Here is a 20,903-nt window from a genome sequence, read left to right on the forward strand (position 1 = left end):
TAGATGATCTTGTATCGGTTTCAACGAGATAACTAATTGACTTTGACGCATGCGTAATAGGAGTTCTAAGAATGGCGAGCTCAGGTTTGGACGAGTTTTGTGGCAGCGAATTTTGGGTAAGTTATTTTCAATTAATATTAAAATAATTTAATTTAAATTACATTTACACGATTTCACCTCAATATATAGATAATGTAAAAAATGAATTTTCATCTGAAATAATTTTATTTATAAAGATATTGAGAAAACCTTGTAACAATTCTTGAAGTAAATTTGGTTCTCTACTTTTATTTTATATTTTAAAATTTTAAATGTTTTTTAAATGATTTATATTTTATTCTTTTTTTAGAATTCTAATTTAACATGGTACACAACTGATCCAGATTTTACGAGATGTTTTGAACAAACTGTTCTGGTTTGGATTCCTTGTATGTACTTGTGGATTTTTTGTAGTTTAGAAGTATCTTACATTCTACAAAGTAAAAGAAGTGATATACCTTGGAACTTTTTAAATCTATCGAAATTATTTGTTAATTTATTATTATTTGTGCTGTGTATCATCGATTTTAGTGTATCTGTTAAATGGGCATCTGAAGGACATAAAAATATCCACAACGTTCATATTTATACACCAATTATTAAGGGTATAACATATGTAAGTATACTTAATTAAGAAATTATCTCTGATTCATTTTATTTTTAATTTAAAAGATTTTGATCTTATAGTTTTAAAAGAGTTTTATTGCTCAGCATTGTTAGATAAGAATTTCATATTGTTTAGAAATTTAATGTAACTTATATCTTAGTCTTATCAATAATATGAGATTTGGTAAGTCTATATATTATCATACAGTGAATACAACAGGATTTTCAATTTTTTCAAATTATTGTTTAATCATTTACATGACATAGTTGTTAATAACTAAATAAAATTAGTTGGATTTACTAATAAATATTTTACAGATAAAGTATGAAGGGAAATGTCTTGAAATTATTAATTATAAATAAGTAATAATATGGTCTCAATTACCCACTATTTCAAAAGGGTAATAAATAAAATAAAGCATAGGACTTCTCAAATAACAAAGTTATTTGATCACTGTGAAACTTTGCACACTTAAACCATGTTTAAAAATCTTGTATTCAAATATGAGAAATGAAAGGTCATTGTTTGATAAGACTCTGGTTACATATTATTTCAAAACGTGTTGCAATATATTCATTATTGTGTTGTATAGCAATAATAATAGATTTAATATGTTAAAAAAAAGATATTAAAGAGTTAGGACTAGTGGTGCACCATTCACAGGGATTAGTATCTGTTTTAAGTATTGGACGCTGCAGATGATACTCAAGTTCAACCCCAATAGGTCTTTTTTCATTTAATACAACTTTATTTATTTCAAGTTTGTCATTAACAACCTCATGGCAACAATCCCAAAACGATTTCTTCTAGTTTTCTTCTCTTTACTATCACTATCAGTTTGTGATGAAAAAAAATTAAACCAACATTTTCCGCCATTTTTGGAGGGGTGTAGCTCCTTATGGGAGCCAAAGTCGCCCATGGTTTATGTATCAAAGTACCCTTAAAATTCACTAAAGAATCACCCCTTGAAGTTTGTAGCAGTCATTCAGATACACCCTGTATATGCCGGATATCCGGTTTTTCGCAAAATCACTAGTTGACTGCTTTTTCTCTTTGTTTAACAAACAAAGGTATTACGCAGACTGGCAAAAGCATTAGAATTTCGTTCCATGTTTGGAATTTTATTTAATATTTCACTTAATGTTCCCAATTTCAATGTTCCATTGCCTTGGACTCTTTCTGCAACACAAGAATTACTATCATTGACATCAACTGGGTTTGTAATTGAAGGAAATCTTCCATGCAAAGTTCTGCTTCATGGGCTTCAGGTTTGTCGTTAGCAACCTCATGGTAAAAATCCCAAAACAATGTATGAATTAAATCTCTTGTTGCAGTTTCTTTTAGTTTCAAAAAAGTTCATTTTGTAACTTTGATCCAACTATGTTGACACATCTTATCAGCTTTCTTATTAATTTCATTTTTGTTCAAATATCGCAATAATGTGACAAAGTAAAGTATCACTTCAGAAATACACGAGATATTATAACAATAATGGCCGGATAGATATGCCCTATAAACGGATATCCGGCCAAAGGAGATATCTGTTACCTGAACACGAGTAGACTGCTTTTCCTCTTTGTTTTGTAACAAGCTAAGGTATACGCAGGCTGGCAAAAACATTACAACTTCGTTCCATGTTTGGGATTTTATTTAATATTTCACTTAATGTTCCCAATTTCAATGTTCTATTATCTTGAACGCTTTTTTCAACGTAAGAATTACTGTCATCGACATCAACTGGGTTTTATAATTGAAGTAAATCTTCCATGGAAAGTTCTGCTTCATGGAATTGTATTAGTTCATCATTATCTTGTTCATTTATTCTAGAAATTGTGAAGATCCACATTTGTTTATTCATCTCCAGCAAATTGGGAACAACTTATTCTACGCAGCCTTCATGGACGATTCTTTAATTTCACTCCAACTCGCAGAAATGTTTTTGATTCCATGAAAGATATTGTAGCTTTTGTATTACCTTTATGTAAATTGACTTTTTTTAAATGTAGCAATCACAGTTTGGTCCATTGATTGGATTAGTGGTGTGTTTGGTGACAAAAAGATTATTTTTATATTAGGGCACAGCTCTTCCAGCGTTATACGATGCCAAGTAGCATTATCATTAAGTAATATTACTTGAAAGATCAACTTTAACGTACATTTGCTTCACGTACAGCAATTTAAGAACGCATTGAGTACGAACTTCTTCATAAACATTCTAGATTTAACATTATAGAAGGAATACTTATATTAAACACTGCATCTAATTTACTTTCCATGAAGAGTCAAAACAGTGGTTTGTAGTCCGCTATATTGAGGTTGAAGAAAATCTTGATTTGGGATATTTGACCTTTTTCCTGTTCTCCATATTTTGTTGCATAGATCTAAAAGCATTTTTACAGCCATATCGTCCAGCACTTTGAAAATGTTGTCTATTTAATCTGCTCCAGAGGACTTATTTGTCTTTAGGTAACGTATATCTTCTATCACTCTTTCTTTCAAGATATCTGGCTCACAATCTTTCTCTTTCTAATTGTTATTCGCGTTCTATCCATAATAGCTGTCCATCTATATCTTCTATGGCTAACGTTCTTGGTTTGAATTTCCTTGATAGCAGGTTCATTTTTTGAAAAAGATCATTTTGAAACATTGAAACATTTTTGTTTTTCATATAGTTGCTATTGTCTTTTTGGCATCTTCTCTGAATTTCTCAGCTCAATCTGTTGTGTTCAGTCTTGTTTTCCTCGGTAGCTAATCCCTGTTGATTGATGAAGCATTTTTATTATTCCATATTGTCCCTCCACATTACGTAGATGGTCATTATCTTCCGTTTTTTCTTCCTTTTTGGGAAGATTTTCTAAAATATTCTTTAGTTATAAGTAGAAATGGTCACTGTCTTCTTCTATCGTGTTAGCTTGCAGCTTAATTGTGATTATTCTATCACTTATAGGATTATATCCAAGCACGGAGTTCTTCATGTGATGTGGGATTATTATCCAATGAAAAGAAAAATTCAATGTGTTTCCGCGAGTTCCAATACTTCAATGTTGCACCTCCTTGCTTCGTTTTCCATTGTATATAATTTCCCTGTTTATAGTAGACCTTTCACATTCCAGGTGTCAATTTTGATATTTCTTCTTAAGTTTACATTTTCTTTCAAGTAATTTATCGGAGATCTGGGAGACTATTCTCTTGGAAAATAAATAATGAAAGTGGTTTCCCATTACCTTTTGTCAGGGTGTTCTCCATTACCAGCAGTCACGACTTGGACATGGAAGTGCGATTTTCTCAGAGTTTTATTGTAACGTGCTTTGCTACCCCTGACTCTAGAGATAAACCATTTGAACGCCAATAAATAAAATAAATAGCTTAAAAAATCATTTAGATCATCTGTTTCAAAACCCTTCAATTATTTTCCGTTATTAACTATGTTATATCTTATCTTGGTTATTATTTAGGATAAACAAATTGAACATGTCCAAAAGAATTTAATTATTAGATCTATTTATAAAAATAATACAATAAGAGAATATTAAATGAATTTTTTTAAATTTCTTTTGCAGATTCTAACTGCCACATTAGTTTATTATAATAGAAAACATGGTTTACGAACATCAGGGTTATTATTTCAATTTTGGTTGCTCACTGCAATATGCGGAGCACCTCAATTTCGCAGTGAAGTTCGTCAAGCTCAAAACATCACCCCAGATCCTTATTATTACTACGTCAGTTACATCATTTTTTACCCCTTAACGTTATTGTTGGTATTTTTAAATTGTTTCGCCGATCAAGAAGCCAGGCTTAGTAAATATCCACACAGCGATGTAAGAATTATTTGTTGATCTTAATTTTTGATCGTTAATTTACTATTTAACATTTTTATAATAGAAACCATGTCCTGAACTTAAAAGTAGCTTTTTATCAAAGATATTTTATGCTTGGTTCGATCCTTTGGCATGGAAAGGTTATAGAAATCCTTTGGAAACGAAAGATTTGTGGGATATGAACCCAAGCGATGCCGCGTATGAAGTTGTACCGCAATATGAAAAACATTGGAAGAAAATTCTTGCTAAATCTAAAGGGTAATTAATTTGTTTATATTAATTTATATAAAATAAATCACTGTATTTATATATCTTATACTTAGTGATGTTCCTGGAAGTTTACAAACGGACGCGTCATTTAAATCAGATACAAACAGAATTGAGTTTGTTAGCAATAAAGAGAAGAAGCAAGCTTCAATTTTGCCTGCAATGGTTTACGCTTTCGGTCCACCATTTTTATTTGGAGCGTTTTTAAAATTATTACAAGATATTTTAACATTTGTTAGTCCACAATTATTACGGTTAGCGATTACAAGTATTAACCGCTCAATTTGTTTATTATAATCATTTTTAATTATAGATTATTAATTGCATTTGTTGAAAATAAAGAAGAACAATGGAAAGGGTACTTATACGCAGCGTTACTTTTCATAACTGCCGGAATTCAAACCTTAATCTTAGCCCAATACTTTCACCGAATGTTCTTAGTTGGAATGCGCATTCGAACCGCTTTGATTTCAACTATTTATAAGAAAGCACTAAAAATGTCCAACATCGCAAAAAAAGAAAGCACTGTCGGCGAAATCGTCAACTTAATGTCGGTGGACGCTCAAAAATTCATCGAACTTACTGCGTACTTAAACATGATTTGGTCGGCTCCATTTCAAATAATCGTTGCGTTGTACTTTTTATGGAACATCCTCGGTGTCTCTGTTTTAGCTGGATTAGCAATTATGATCATTATGATACCTATTAATGGATTTATCGCGGATAGGGTTAAAGTTTTGCAGATACGTCAGATGAAATACAAGGATGAACGGGTGAAATTGATGAACGAAGTGTTGAGTGGAATGAAGGTTCTGAAATTATACGCTTGGGAACCAAGTTTTGAAGATCAAATTTTGGCCATTCGTACTAAAGAGATGAAAGTTTTAAGACAAGCTGCTTATTTGAATGCTGGAACATCGTTTTTATGGTCATGCGCACCGTTTTTGGTAAGATAAATTATTTATATTATGAAAACTCTTTTTTTACATTTTTATTCCATTAATAAAGAAGGTTGATTAGAGTTATGAGTTCAATTTGTCCACGTTAAAGTTACTACTGATAAGAACATTTCTATGAAACATGTTGAAGTAAATGTGTTAAAAGATTTAGCTTAAATTAGATCGAATTGATTCATTTTTGGAATAATCAGAAATATTTTTATTTATTAAAAATTATAATTATATAACTTTAACAGAAGAGTATTTGAAAATTGCTCCTTTTAATGATGAGGGATTGGACTCATGACGTGGATGGAATTTAATGCATATCTCTGTTTTAAGATTTAAAATGTTATTAGAATATGTTATATATGTTATAGAATATGTTTTAACATTAATGTAAACTTTTGATGTTAAGTAGATTGTTTGGACGAAACATGGTTTGTTAAAAAATCGTTAGAAAACTTTTATATTGATTATTATTATATTTTGATTAAATTTAAAGCGTAAACGATTATTTCAAATACAAAAATCCGTATTGAAAGGATTATACAGGGTGAGTTATTAGTATCCTGGCGGACGATACTTGCTAAACCGTTTGAGAAAGAAAAAAATGTTTTATACAAAAGTTATTTGACTCACTTTCTATTACGTAATAGTGTATTATTCAACAAGCGTATAATGGCGGCTGTTATCCAAGAAGATGAAGTTGCAACACGAGCGAGCGAGTGTTGTAATCTGAGTGGGTAACATCCATTATACGCAAGTTGAATACTATACTTTATCTACAACTATTTAATTTTGAAAAAAAAATCAAAAAAAAAGGAAAAAAAATAAACTTGATAGCGTTTAGACATAACCTCAATATAAGAAAGCTGTCATTTCTGTATATATTTTATTGTTTGATTAGTAGGCCGTGTCAGAACTGTGGAATAATGGCTTCAATATTCAACACTTTGTCAGTCATGGGTAATGCGTGTCATTACCCGTCAAAAATCAAATGTATAATGAATAGATAATTCAATAGTTGTAGATAAAATTATTTTCACTTATACAGGTCTTCAATTGTTTTTCCAAAATGTGTCCATTGCTGGATCTTTTTAAAAACGATGTAAAAAGGACATCTTTTCCGTTACGCTTAAATTGATCACCCCTGTATAAGTGAAAATAATGTTATGTAATAGAAAGTAATGACTCAAACAACTTTTGTATAAAATATTTTTTTGTTTTTCAAACGGTTAGTAACTATCGACCACCAGGATACTAATAACTCACCCTGTATATAACAAATTAAATAAAACATGAACTATATAGGCTATTTTTCTGTAAGAATTTATTAATACATTTGACACGGGTTTTGGTAAAATTAAATTATCATCTTCAGCCAAAGATTGGCAAAGTCAAAAAAAATCAACGTCGACTTTAAAATAACAAAAAAAAACATTAATTAATAATAAAACATTCAGTCAATTTTTAATAAAAGTCCTTGAAGAAGATGCAAATCGTAAATAATAGTTATTTATATTACAAGTGGGCTAGAAACATAATCACACGAGTACTGTAATTATCCTCTAGCCCACGTGTGATATACATCATTTTATCTACGACTGCTAAAAATTACTTAAAAATCAATTTTTTAAAAAGGTCTACATATTTTGACATTTATAAAAATATTTTGAAATGATTGTTGACAGTTTTGAATTAATGTCAGTTTTAATAACATGTTTACTCATCTGGAATAAGTGTTTAGAAATGTAAAAACATAACAATTAATGTGTATAATAAATAGTACTGTTTCTGTTTAAATAGGTAGCACTTTTTCTTTTGTATTGTTGCTCGTTTCAATAAATTCTGATTGGCCTAAAAATGCGTTACGTAATGAAACCAGTGTGGTAATGAACATTACGTAACTCTGAACTCAAATCACCTCAAATGAGTGTGGTAATGACGACTTATCCAAGCAGTTGTAGACAAACTAATTTAAATTGCTCAAATATGTAAAAAAATAAATAAAATAGAAAACATCCTCACTCCACTTTATGATATCTAATAGCAAGATAATCAACAAAAAATGTGATTATACTTTCTAATCTTTAAGGATTAATAACAGTTGTAATTTGATTTTTACAAACACTTATTATTTTTTAATAAGAGGATTATTTTTTATATGGGTTGGGTTGACTTAATTTACATTTACCAAAAAATAAACACCACTACAAACTGTATTAATAAATTCTTACAGAAAAACATAAGAGGCTTATATTATTTTTTAATTAATTAATAATCTACAATTAGGTAACTTTTGCAACTTTCATCACTTTCAACTACAGCAGTGTAGACAACATCATGACACCTCAAGTAGTTTTTGTCTCGATAACATTATTTAATATAATGCGTATAGAGATGTTACTGCTACCCATATTGATTGTATACGCAATCGAGGTATATTAAAAAATCAGTTAATCGTTTTTTTTTTCTAAAATGGATTTTAAACAATATTTTTGGACTTGGTTCTTATCCCTTTTCTAGGTGGTTGAAACGATTTTTCGATACATTTTTTTCAAAACATTTTTTTTAACATCATTTTTCATAGATTCATCTTAACCTTAACATTTTTTTACTAATGCTTTAGGTTGCTCTGGTTACTTTCGCAACCTACGTACTGGTCGACGAAAATAACGTGCTTAATGCATCAAAGGCCTTTGTATCATTATCTTTGTTCAATATACTTCGTTTTCCGCTCAGTATGTTACCCATGATGATCTCAAATATGGTTCAAGTAAGCATTTTTTTCTATTTATTCATTAATATTAATTTTCTAATAATTTTCTTATTAACAATTTCTAAATTAATAAGGGAATTTTTTTAAAATATATTAATCTTTTTTATTAATAATATTAGGCTTGGGTTTCTATACAAAGAATAAATAAATTTATGAATTGTGATGAATTGGATCCCTCGAATGTTGGTCATAATAAAGATGAAAGTAAGTTACAAAAAGTTTTACTTTTTTGGCATAAAATAATTTTAATTTTGTATTCAAATAGCACATCCATTAATTATTGAAAATGGTAATTTTCATTGGGGTGACAACCCTGTTTTAAAAGACATCAATGTGAAACTCGCAAAAAAAAGTTTAACTGCAGTTGTTGGTTCCGTGGGTTCCGGAAAAAGTTCTCTTCTCTCCGCTTTATTGGGCGAAATGGTTAAAACATCGGGAACAGTGAACACTATCGGCTCGATAGGTTACGTTTCACAACAAGCTTGGATTCAAAACGCAACTCTACAAGACAACATTCTTTTTGGAAAAAATTACAACAAGAAAATTTATGATCGTATCGTAGATGCATGCGCTTTAAGACCAGATTTTGAAATGTTACCAGCTGGAGATCAGACAGAAATCGGTGAAAAAGGCATAAATTTATCTGGCGGGCAAAAACAAAGAGTTAGCTTGGCTAGAGCCGTTTATGCAGATGCTGATGTTTATTTACTCGACGATCCATTAAGCGCCGTCGATAGTCACGTTGGAAAACACATTTTTGAAAATGTAATTGGGCCAAATGGATTATTAAAAAATAAAACGAGGGTTTTGGTCACGCATGGAATAACATATCTACCTCAAACTGATAAGATTGTTGTTATAAAAGATGGGGAAGTTTCCGAAACTGGATCTTATCAAGAATTGTTGAATAAAAAAGGAGCTTTCGCCGATTTTCTTTTACAACATATCACCGAAGCTGTTGAATTAGATGATGATGAAGGTATGATTCGTTTTATTTCCCAAAAATTGCGAATTCATAAATTAATTCAATATTTTTAGAACTAGATGAACTACAAGGCCAATTATCCAATCAATTACCGGATGATTTAGCTCGAAAATTAGCAACCCAAATAAGTCGAACACGAGCTTCTGAATCAGAGTCCGGTTCTGAAAAATTAAATGGAAGTCTTCAACATCAAAGTAGCATAGATAAAAGCGGCTTAAGAAAACGATCAAGTTCATCGAATGAAATTCAGGATAAGAAAGTTGGAGAAAAATTAATTGAAGCTGAAAAAGCGGAAACTGGAAGCGTAAAATGGCCTGTTTACAAACATTACTTAAGCTCGATAGGGGCAACATTAACAATCGCTACATTAGCTTTGAACATCGTTTTTCAAGGTTTTAGCATTGGTTCCAATTTTTGGTTGACAATTTGGACTAGTGATGAAAGTGTGGTTACTCATGATGATAATGGAACGATTCATGTTGATACTAGAAAACGAGATATGTATTTGGGGGTTTATGGAGCTCTTGGAATTGGACAAGGTATTTATTGCGTTTTTTTATTGCATGGAACTAAAATAAAAAAGGAATGATATTTTTTTTTTTAGTAGGTAACCTAATATTTTATTTTGGTCTATAACACCATAGTTTTAAAGTATTAATATAATTTTAATACAAATAGAATCTAGAAGAAAGATTATAGACCAAAATAAAACCTATTATTTTCTTAGTAATGATAATGTGCATGATTTAAAAAATATTTTTCTTCAATTCTTGCTTATTATTTCTTTTTGCTTTTTAGCTTTTATTTTTTTAATACTAAAAAATACCTGCCAGTTTTAACAAAACCGATTCATACAAATTTCTTCTACATATAGTTTAAATTATTAATAACCTCTTTTTAGGCATCACCATCTTAGGTTCAGTGCTATGTAACTCGCTTGGTTGTTTAAAAGCAGCCAGGTACATGCACATAAACCTATTGTATTCATGCTTGAGGTGGCCCATGCAATTTTTCGATACAAATCCACTGGGTCGTATTTTGAACAGATTTTCAAACGACGTCCAAGTCGTCGATAATTACTTACCATACATTATCTATTCCTTACTATCAACTACTTTTTCGGTAACTATTTTTATATTTTCTTTCAAAATAATAGTATAGAAGCACCTTCTAAAAATTGCTAATTATAAGATATGTCTTGCTTACGGTTTCTCAAACGTTCAGTAGCACTAAGTAATGGTACCAAACAACAACATTTTAAAAGCATTTCATTTTTAAAATCAATTCTTACATCGAAAACTTTTTTATTTTTAAAATCATTTCAGTCTTTTGACCATTGCTTTGGTTATTTTTGTTTTGCTGTCGTTTAAGTGGTAAGGTCTTTGAAAAAGGCGATCATATTTTTATAAGTTTTATCATTACTTTTCTAAAAAGATTCCTTTTATTATTTTAACACTACTTATAATTTATTTGCATCGAAATGATTTTTTTAATCACGAAATCGTCTTGTAATCATGAATTCTTCTTGGGTACTAAAATTATTATATATACTTAATTACTAAGTATAAACTATCTTATTGTTCTCAGAAGTGACATTTTAATTTTAAAATAAGCAAGTAAGAAATTCTTAAGTAAAATAACCAAATAAAAAACTTCAACTCACTATTTTTATATGGTATTGCTAAAATAATAATGTACAATAACTTCATCAAATAATCAGAATGAAATATGAATATTTTTATAATAGTAAATACACATATTAATCGAATCTTTATTTAAAGAACAAAGTTTATACGAAAAAGACTAGAAACAATATTCAGGTTAAGTGCCGCTTCTAGTTTCTGGATTTAGTTCAAAAGTAAAAATAATCAAAGTTGATTTAATGCTCTGCAAATCCTGATTCATTTTCATTACAATTTCAAGTAATGTACATAAATATTGCACCATGTGTCAATGTCATATAAAAATAAAAGTATTAAAGTAGTAAAAAGAGAATTTCTTACTAGTTTTGAACCATAACGACTATTAATAGTTTCTCTATGGTCTTTAAAATATCCAATCGAGTTAATCCAATTCTTGACATTATTGGCTTAGTCCGCTTCTCCATATTTTTTTTTATATAACATACTATAAAACTAAATTAAAACCAATTAAAACGTAATTTTTAAAATATTTATTACAATTATGGAATAAAAAACTTGAGGTGATGTCTGCTTTAGTTCATTTCTGTTTTTGCTATTGTTTGAAATGGTATGAGGTTTTTGAAATGGGCAATCGATTATCTTGATATACTTTTGGTGTTATTCAAACCTTTTCTCCAAAATTTTCCTGGCAAAGTTTGTTTAATACTAATGATTAATTGATTTGCTTTGTAAAACGTCTATTATTTTCTGTGAAATAAAACGAAATTAAAACTTAAGTTGGATACTAACAAAATTTTAAAAAAATGTTTTTCGTTATTTATTTTTTTTTTTTTGAAATTGTGATTTTGCAGCGTTTGCCATGTGTGTATCATCACTGGCCCTATTTCTTGGCACGGTGGAAGGTGCCCGTAACATGCACAATTACATACTGCGTAATGTGATGAGAGCACCGTGTCCGTCGTTTTTCGATGTTACGCCATTGGGTCGCGTTTTAAATCGGTTTAGTAAAGATATCGAGATTTTGGACAACGAACTTCCGATGACGTGGCGCGGCTGGACTACCTGCCTCTTTTCGGTACTTACACAAAAATCTTTTCAATCTACTTAACTTTTATTTAATTATTTTTATTTATTTATTTTTTTTTAATTTTTGGCCATGAGCAGTTATATTTAATTGCAAACCCCCATTTTTCTCTTATTCTGTTACTATTTTTACTCTAAATTTTTGAATTTAGCAATTTTTGTTTTTGCATTAGTAGAAGATGTAGATAAATTTAGTAGTTTAATTTAAAATTAAAAAGCGCAACGAAAAACAAAAAGAAATTGATAATTTTTCTAGCAATTTCGATATGTTCTTCCGAATTAAATATGACCTTAGCTTCAATCAAAGGCGCCGCAAAACTCCATAAGCACATGTTGCACAACATTCTTCGGCAGCCAAATCACTTTTTCGAACTTATCCCAATCGGAAGAATCTTGTCCAGGTTTTCCACCGATATTACGACACTCGATCAAGAACTTAATTTTAATTGTTACGAGGTTATTGAGAGCGGTTGTATTGTAAGTCGTTCTAATTTTAAACCCTCCTTTAAAAGTCATAAAAAAAGTTTTAAAAGTTTATAATACCTACATTGCTCAAATTTACATAAAACGAAATACAAAATTTATACAGGATGTTTCATAATATATGCGCAGGATAAAAATGCACCATTTTCGAGATACAGGGTGTTGAAATACAGGGTTCTCGAAAATGGTGCATTTTACAAGCTGTCACATCCTGAAGTCCTGCGCATATATTATGAAACACCCTATATATTATATAAAATCAATTAAATTTTACATAAATTCAAACTTTTAAAACATTTTATATTTAGCAGTTATATTTACGATGTTAACTGTTAACGATTTTATTAAGCCCATTTTCTTCTAATTTTCTTGAGAATATGTAGATATTGGATGATCACACCATATTTTTTTCATTTACCACTCTATCGATTGCACGTAATGTTTCAATGTTTGCTTGTATTTTTCGTTTATTATGTTATTTTGCAAAAAAATTTTGTTTTTGAAGTATGTATGATAGTAAAACGTTTGAATTTATAAATTTTTATAAATTGGGTTATGTGTAAATCAGTTTGGACTTATTGTATGCCGCTTTTATTATCTTTTAGTGTTTATTTTAACGTTGTGGGAATGCTGGTATGTGAAAGGTACTAAAGACGCTGCGTTTCGTATACACCTCAAACTATTAAGAAACGTTCTGCACCTTCCAATGCATTTTTTCGATGTAACGCCCGTTGGCAGGTTATTAGCGAGGTTTTCTAACGACGTCGACGTTGTTGATACTCGTTTACCGATGAGTTGTCGACATATTTGTCAACCCGCAGTCAGGGTACGTTACTATTTTGTTTTTTAATTAATTAGTTTATTCATTCACATAATTATTTTAATAATCTACGCCTATAATCTGTAAGTTAATTCACCAGTGGCTTTTATCGATTCAATTCGCATATCTTAAGTAAATTTGCTATAAAATTGGGTAACGCATGATTTTTTATTTAGATTTTCTTTTTGCTAACACAGGGATACATCAAAATTTTTAGAATTGAAATTCACTTTATCTACCATTTTATATAAACCTTTTTTTATCATTATTCAATTCCAGCGCTATCAATCATTATTTGGGAATTCATTTACGCCAGCGGAATCATTAGATGCGCTTTGACGATTCATGCTCATTTATTGAATAATGTTTTACATCTACCAATGGCCTTTTTTGATACGACGCCGATTGGAAGACTTTTGTCACGGTTTTCAAGCGACATTCATGTCATCGACATTGGTTTACCCTCGATTATGAAGAGTTGGACCATGAACGTCTTTAAGGTTTGTTCCAAAATTTTTTGAAAACATGGACATTTTTTCGAAATTTCAATATTTCCAAATTAATTCGTTTAATAGATTGTTTTGTCCGTTGTTGGTGATTTTCGTATTAAATATTGTGTTAAATAGATTGAGTTTTTGGTATTTCTTGAAAAAATCTTTTGAAAATATTTTCTAAAATTAATTTTGAATTTTTTAACCTTGGTTTTGGATTATGAAAATCTTTTGTAAATATGTAACCAATTCTGTTACACCTACAGTGTCAAAACACACACAATTTTACTCATAATTTATTTTCAGGAGATTAATCATGCATATCATTGACTCAACTATCTTGTTATTTACACAAAACTAACATTTAATACCTTAACTAAATCAAAATTCACAAAAAAATCATGTAATTATTTTAAAGCAAGTAATTTGTTTTTATAATACCAAGTTTGAAAAATTTAAAAATGTTTTTAAAGAAGAAAATTCTTTCTACACATTTTGTTCGCAGACCTGAATTATACAGTGTAATGTACTTAGAACTCCTTAACTAACTATTAATGTATTCACTTCATAAAAATGGTTTCCACCTTGTCTTCTTGTAACATTGTTTTTTCAGCAATCGGCGCTGTTTTCGTCGATATTTTACCACAATTAAGCGCTTGGTACGGTGCCAGTAAATTGCACAACGTAATGCTCTCGAATGTGCTAAGAACTCTTCTTTCGTTCTTTGACGTAACTCCACAAGGTCGTATTTTAGCCAGATTCGCTGTTATCTGGTTTTTTGAGGTATTTTTTGTAATATCAATCTTTTTTAACAAATTTCATTAAAGTATTACATTGTCTATTTTGATTTATGACGTTTTCTTATGTGTTCTCGATGATTGTTTTGGTTCTATTATGTTGAGTTTTTGGAATTTGATGGAAACATCTTCTGAAAATGTTTTGCAAAAACATAATTTTTATATTCTTTTTTTGGGGTTGGGTTACTTTAAATTTATTTTGCTTTTGGAATACGAAAATGTATGGTAAAAGAGTTTTTGTTAATTACAACTAAAAATGAAAACAATCTACATTAACATTTTTTTATACCACATAAATATACTAAACATGCATTTATTTGTATTTTCAGAAGATAAACCAAACAAATCACTAACTCAACTTACATTTACGAAAAACTTAACACTTACTAACTCAAAATAAAAATGATTCACGCATATTTTTTTAGGAGCTTCTACATATTTTTTTAAACATTACTTTTTTCTAACACTTGCTTCTTTGTACATATATTGTCCAATTCTTTAACTAAAATTGGTTTAAGCACTTCATAAAAGTGGTTTTCACCTTTCCTTCTTTTAACATCATTTTTTCAGCAATCGGCGCTGTTTTCGTCGATGTTTTACCACAATTAGGCGCTTGGTTCGCCGCCCGTAGATTGCATAACGTAATGCTATCGAATGTACTAAGAACTCCCCTGTCGTTCTTTGACGTAACCCCACAAGGTCGTATTTTAGCCAGATTCGCCAAAGATATTGAGGATTTGGATGATCATTTACCGTTCCTTATAACCGATGCTGTTATCTGTTTATTTGAGGTATTTTCAATAGCACTATCTACTATTTTTGCTACAATAAATCGTATCAAATAAAGCAACAACAAAAATAATCATATTATAATAGAAAATACAGGTACCAATACAGGGTGGATTGTGTAAAAAAATATTTAGAAAAAACTATAAATCTTATTAAATTTTTGATGTTTTATGCAGGATAGCTAAAAGATATAGAAACGGCTTAATTTTTAAGGAATCACTCGTGCAATTGAAAAATGTCATAGAGGTTTACGAATATATCATTGGAATGTGATGTTTAATTTTTTCATGGAGGTGTAATTTTGGGGAAGGATAACTGTAACTTCTTAGTAATTATTGGTTTACCTCTACAAAATCAGATACAAAGACTATGAGTTGACCACGTAAAAAATAATTCCTTTACTAAAACACAAGAATGACCGAGTAATGACCTTTATTGATACTTTTCTGAAAACTAATTAAGTGCTACATGGAAATGCTGAAGAAACTCTAGATTCTAACAGTTCTAGAAACAATAACATTCTACTACAAAAGAATACCTCTAATTTCATTCTTCCATACAATCACACAAATTATACCACGAAAGTGGTAAGGACCTTTTTATTCTTTTTCTTTATTGGAGGCTTCCTGGGTATTAGATAAACATAGACAATTCTGCTATACATAAGATATATGTTTTGTCAATTTCATTCTTTTATTTAAGCAATTTCTTGTATAATAAACAGTAGGAACTCAACTCAGCCTATTATTAAACTTGTGTCCGAAATTTCTCGGTGTCAAAATAAATTAGAAATTTTTAATAACAATTTTAATTTTTGATACACCAGTTGAAACGATTTGAAATCGAATGCCGAATTCTTCAAAATAACTGAAGATCTTCACGAATATCATTACACACAAAAATAATTCGATCCATTAACGCTTCTTCGGTATTAACAGGTGATTTAAACCAATTATAACACTTTAAAGTTTTCTGCAGCGAATTTGTTAATAGTCAGTAAAATCAAACATTCAACAAAAACAAAGTTGTCATTGTAATATGTCAATTTGCTGTAAGGTTTAATTTATTATTTATTACATATGTACAAGAAGAAACTCAAAATGTACGCTTATAGCACTGAAGAGTATGCTGATATAATTTTCGTGTATGGTTTTTGCAATGGAAAAGCTATTCGACCGCATGTATTAATGTAGAGGACGAAGAAGCTGTAATTAATTCTGTCATTGATAATCCTTCCATCAGCACTCGAAAAATAGCACACAACATACATGTAAGTCAAAATTTTGTATGGCGCGTATTGAACCGCGAAGTCCTTCATCCGTATCGTAAACAGAATGTTCGAGCTCTACAGCCAGGAGATAATCAGCAACGGTTAGCATTTTGTGAATGATTATTGCAGCAACGTGCCCAAAATAATGACTTAATTTCAAATGTTCTCTGGACAGATGAATCATGTTTTACACGAGATGGTATAAATAATTACCATAATGAACATATCTGGGCATTACAAAATCCGCATGTGATTAGACAATCTTTGTAATATTTATGGGTTTAAAAAAATGTTGCAGTTAATTATGATATAAAAATTAAAACTTTAAAGTGTTATAATTTCGTAAATAATTGAAATAGGACATATTTCAAGTTTGATGGTGAGCTAATAAATCACCCTGTATAGTGAACGTGCAGGCCAAGAAATCGGCCCCTTTTTCCAATCCATCTGTTTGGAAATTATGCATTTAGATAGTTTAGATAGTTGCAGAAAAATGCTGTACGCATGGTTAGATGGTCAACCATATGATTATGTACGCTTCATAATGGTCAACAATTTTTAACTTTTTTTATCTCCATACTGAATAATTTCCAAATACTAGATTTTATATTATCAATAAAAAATGTTTATGTAGTGTCCTCGATCATTTTTGAAAATTAAGTTGTATAATTTGATATGACGTCCATGATTGGTTATGACTAACCATATATTATCATTCATCCCTTGATATATTAAGCTGTTTCTATACATTTGATTGCTACTCTGCAAATATGTTTTACCAAGCCATCTAGAATTTGTTTTCTCAAATATTCTTTTTTATATTTAAGAAATCACAAAAATTAATAAAATTAAAAATTAATCGTTGAGATTTATAGTTTTTTTACGTTTATCTTTAAGGTGGGATATAATTTATTTATTTTAGATAACAATGAGGTATCGTATTGCTTAATATTTTTTAAAGCAAATATAAAAAAATTATTTTAAATCAATAAGCAATTTCAACAAAGTTTTATGAATGTCTATTTTTGTTTTTTAGAGATTGCTGTATATTTAAAATTTTTATAGTAAATTCATCAACCATTTCATCATAGAATTGTAGTCGCTTTAGAACCTTTTTAACTACAATAAGATCCATGTTTTTCTCAGTAAATCCCCATAATAAGAATAGATTTTTCTGTGAATGTTTTGTCTGGATATTTTGTTGTGTTACCTTTTTGACCCATTTTTGTTACCTTTTTTGTCTCAAATTCATTTGAAAAAAGTCAAAAAAATCTTGCCTCATTTATTGTTGTTGGGAAACCAAAAAATTTGGTACCGATATGTTTAAATATAACTGCTTTCGTTCAAAAGCTTTTTCTGTTGAATCAAAATCCCGTTTTCTTTTTGCATTTTTGCACGTTTATTTATGACGAATTTCTTTTTCTTTAGGTTATAGCAACATTATTCGTAATCAGTTTTACGACACCTTGGTTTGTAGCCGTAATTGTTCCCATTGGCGGCATCTACTATTTTGTACAAAGATTTTACGTAGCAACATCGCGACAATTAAAACGTTTAGAATCTGTATCTAGATCGCCGATTTATTCACATTTCGGTGAAACGGTTACCGGAGCTCCCATTATAAGAGCGTTTAACGAGCAGCAAAGATTCACCATGGAATCCGAAGGAAAAGTCGATTTCAATCAAGTTTGTTATTATCCGAGCATAATTGCCAATCGATGGCTGGCTGTTCGATTAGAAATGGTTGGAAATTTAATTATTTTATTCGCAGCACTTTTCGCCGTTATTATGAAAGATCAAGAACCAGGTTTAGTTGGTTTATCAGTCAGTTATGCTTTACAGGTAAAGACACTTCATACAAAAAGTATTATAAAATTGTACTTCTTTTTGGTCTAATTTAGATAACTCAAACTTTGAACTGGTTGGTAAGAATGACTTCGGATGTTGAAACTAATATCGTCGCTGTTGAACGTATTAAGGAATATGGCGAAACGAAACAAGAAGCTCCTTGGGATATTCCTAATAAACAACCAACTACAGATTGGCCAAGTAAGGGAATGGTTGAATTTAGGGATTATGCCGTCAGATATAGGGAAGGTTTAGATTTGGTTTTGAAAGGGGTTAATTTTACTGTAACTGGTGGGGAAAAGGTTGGAATTGTTGGAAGAACTGGAGCTGGAAAATCTAGTTTAACGTTAGCTTTGTTCAGGTAACAACATTATTTTTCTCTATAAAATTGTATTAATAATTTGATTTGTTTTATTAAAGAATTATTGAAGCCTCTCAAGGTCAAATTTACATCGACAACATCAACGTCTCAGAGTTAGGTCTTCACACATTGCGTTCGCGATTAACAATCATCCCTCAAGACGCCGTTTTATTCTCTGGAACTCTTCGCATGAATTTAGATCCGTTTAATAAACATTCAGATAATGATGTCTGGACTGCTTTAGAGCACGCTCATTTAAAATCGTTTGTAAAAGGTAATTTGTACTTAAATAATTATTATAATCTAAATAACTTTTGGTTTTTATTTAGGTTTAGCTGCTGGTTTAAATCATGAAGTATCAGAAGGAGGTGAAAATTTATCAGTGGGTCAACGTCAATTGATCTGTTTGAGTAGAGCTTTATTAAGAAAAACGAAAGTACTAATATTGGATGAAGCTACAGCTGCTGTTGATTTAGAAACGGACGATCTTATTCAAAAAACGATAAGAACCGAGTTTAAAAATTGTACAGTTTTAACTATTGCGCATCGTTTAAATACCATTATGGATTCTGATAGAGTAATAGTTTTGGATAAAGGGAAAATCGTCGAATTTGATTCACCCTCGAATTTGTTAGCTGATAAAAATACAGTATTTCATGGAATGTGTAAAGACGCAGGATTAGTTTAAACAATTTTTAATTGAGTTTTTGTCTTATTTTTTTTGTATTACTAACTGAATTTAAAAGAAAATAGCATAACTTAGCGTTATAAATGTTGTAGAATCCAAGGTTACCTTAATGTAAATATCAATCCGTTATTTTAATCCGATTTTATCTTGCAGAATGAAAAATCAATTCGATATTGCATCTGATTATTTTATATATCTTTTTGTTGATTTTTTATAGGTACTTAATGTTTGTTACGCGATAAAGAAAATCATAGAAACTTGCCTTACAATTAATGTACTTTAATATTTTTATAATAACACTAAAAAAAAAATGAAACAACAAAAAATAAATTGTAAAATTTATACTGTAATTACATTATTTTTAATCGTATGTTTTAAAATGTTAGGGGGTTGGTACTGTTTATTAGTGTGTTATTGTATAAGCTAGACAAAGATATTGCGTTTGTGATGCGTTTTACCTCATTCACCTCAAATTTTCCTATAAATACAAATATCTACTTACAGAAAAGAATTATAGGTACATACTTAAAACATCTTAAAAAGAATATATACGTTTATTATTAATTTTGTTTTATTTTGCTTTAAATCCAATATGAAAAGTTTCTTATCATCATTTCAACAATTAATACAAGAAGCCTACAAGAAAGAGGAATGGTAATAAACAAGAACAATAATAAAAACATGAAAATAACAGCAGCAGAGATGAAGTACCTATGCAAAATATTGGGGAAAACCAGAAGAGGAACAAGAACATCAGAGAAGAAGAACTAAGCTTAAGCCCCTTGGTACAGGAAATAATGGGAAAAGAACTAAGTTACGAAAGAAGATGGAATACCTAAGAAAATGTTCAACATAAGGTCAGAAGCCAGAAGGAAACAGAAAGCGTGGTAGACCAAGAGCCCTAAAACAAATAGGGAGAGATTCGCTGAAGTATAGACTATGGGCAGAAATGGGAAGATGTATAAAAGATAAATCCAAAACCCAACACCGTAAGGTATAAATGGGGACAAAAGAAAGAAGAAGTATTTATAAAAAATCAATAGCTTTAATTTAATTAAAACTTTAATTTTAATAATTCAATAACTAAATTTAAGTTGGTAACATTGATTCGATTTCATTTCAACTTCAGATTCTTAAAAACAATTTTTAATAACCAATTTCTTTTATAATTTCATTTAAAAGAAATTACTT

The 20,903-nt window shown here is 29.8% G+C and overlaps 1 protein-coding gene across 6 annotated transcripts; it reads left to right on the forward strand.

The window, feature by feature from the left end:
- The first annotated feature begins 24 nt into the window (after positions 1-24).
- On the forward strand, positions 25-20,276 carry MR (Multidrug-Resistance like Protein 1). 6 transcript variants are annotated; one of them, XM_023044477.2, is made up of 15 exons: positions 25-116; positions 350-655; positions 4,207-4,467; positions 4,532-4,725; positions 4,791-4,988; positions 5,048-5,681; positions 7,968-8,114; positions 8,574-8,658; positions 8,720-9,433; positions 9,493-9,978; positions 11,934-12,157; positions 18,244-18,657; positions 18,717-19,024; positions 19,084-19,298; positions 19,354-20,276. In XM_023044477.2, exons 1-15 carry the CDS (start codon positions 72-74, stop codon positions 19,710-19,712), a joined length of 4,590 nt encoding a protein of 1,529 aa, XP_022900245.2. In that variant the 5' UTR covers positions 25-71; the 3' UTR covers positions 19,713-20,276. The 6 variants fall into 6 exon arrangements, with proteins under 6 accessions (XP_022900245.2, XP_022900247.2, XP_022900244.2 ...); XM_023044479.2 differs by lacking the exons at positions 7,968-8,114; positions 11,934-12,157 and adding exons at positions 8,305-8,451; positions 10,341-10,561; XM_023044476.2 differs by lacking the exon at positions 7,968-8,114 and adding an exon at positions 8,305-8,451.
- Positions 20,277-20,903: the final 627 nt, after the last annotated feature.

Source organism: Onthophagus taurus, chromosome 2 (genome assembly GCF_036711975.1).
Source record: "Onthophagus taurus isolate NC chromosome 2, IU_Otau_3.0, whole genome shotgun sequence".
Taxonomy (NCBI): Eukaryota; Metazoa; Arthropoda; class Insecta; order Coleoptera; family Scarabaeidae; genus Onthophagus; species Onthophagus taurus.

Coding starts and splice junctions, on each gene's coding strand:
- MR (XM_023044477.2), top strand. CDS start 72: ATGGCGAGCTCAGGTTTGGACGAGTTTTGTGGCAGCGAATTTTGG. Junction 9,979..11,933: donor AGCTCTTGGAATTGGACAAG/GTATTTATTGCG, acceptor GTGATTTTGCAG/CGTTTGCCATGTGTGTATCA. Junction 19,299..19,353: donor TTTAAAATCGTTTGTAAAAG/GTAATTTGTACT, acceptor GTTTTTATTTAG/GTTTAGCTGCTGGTTTAAAT.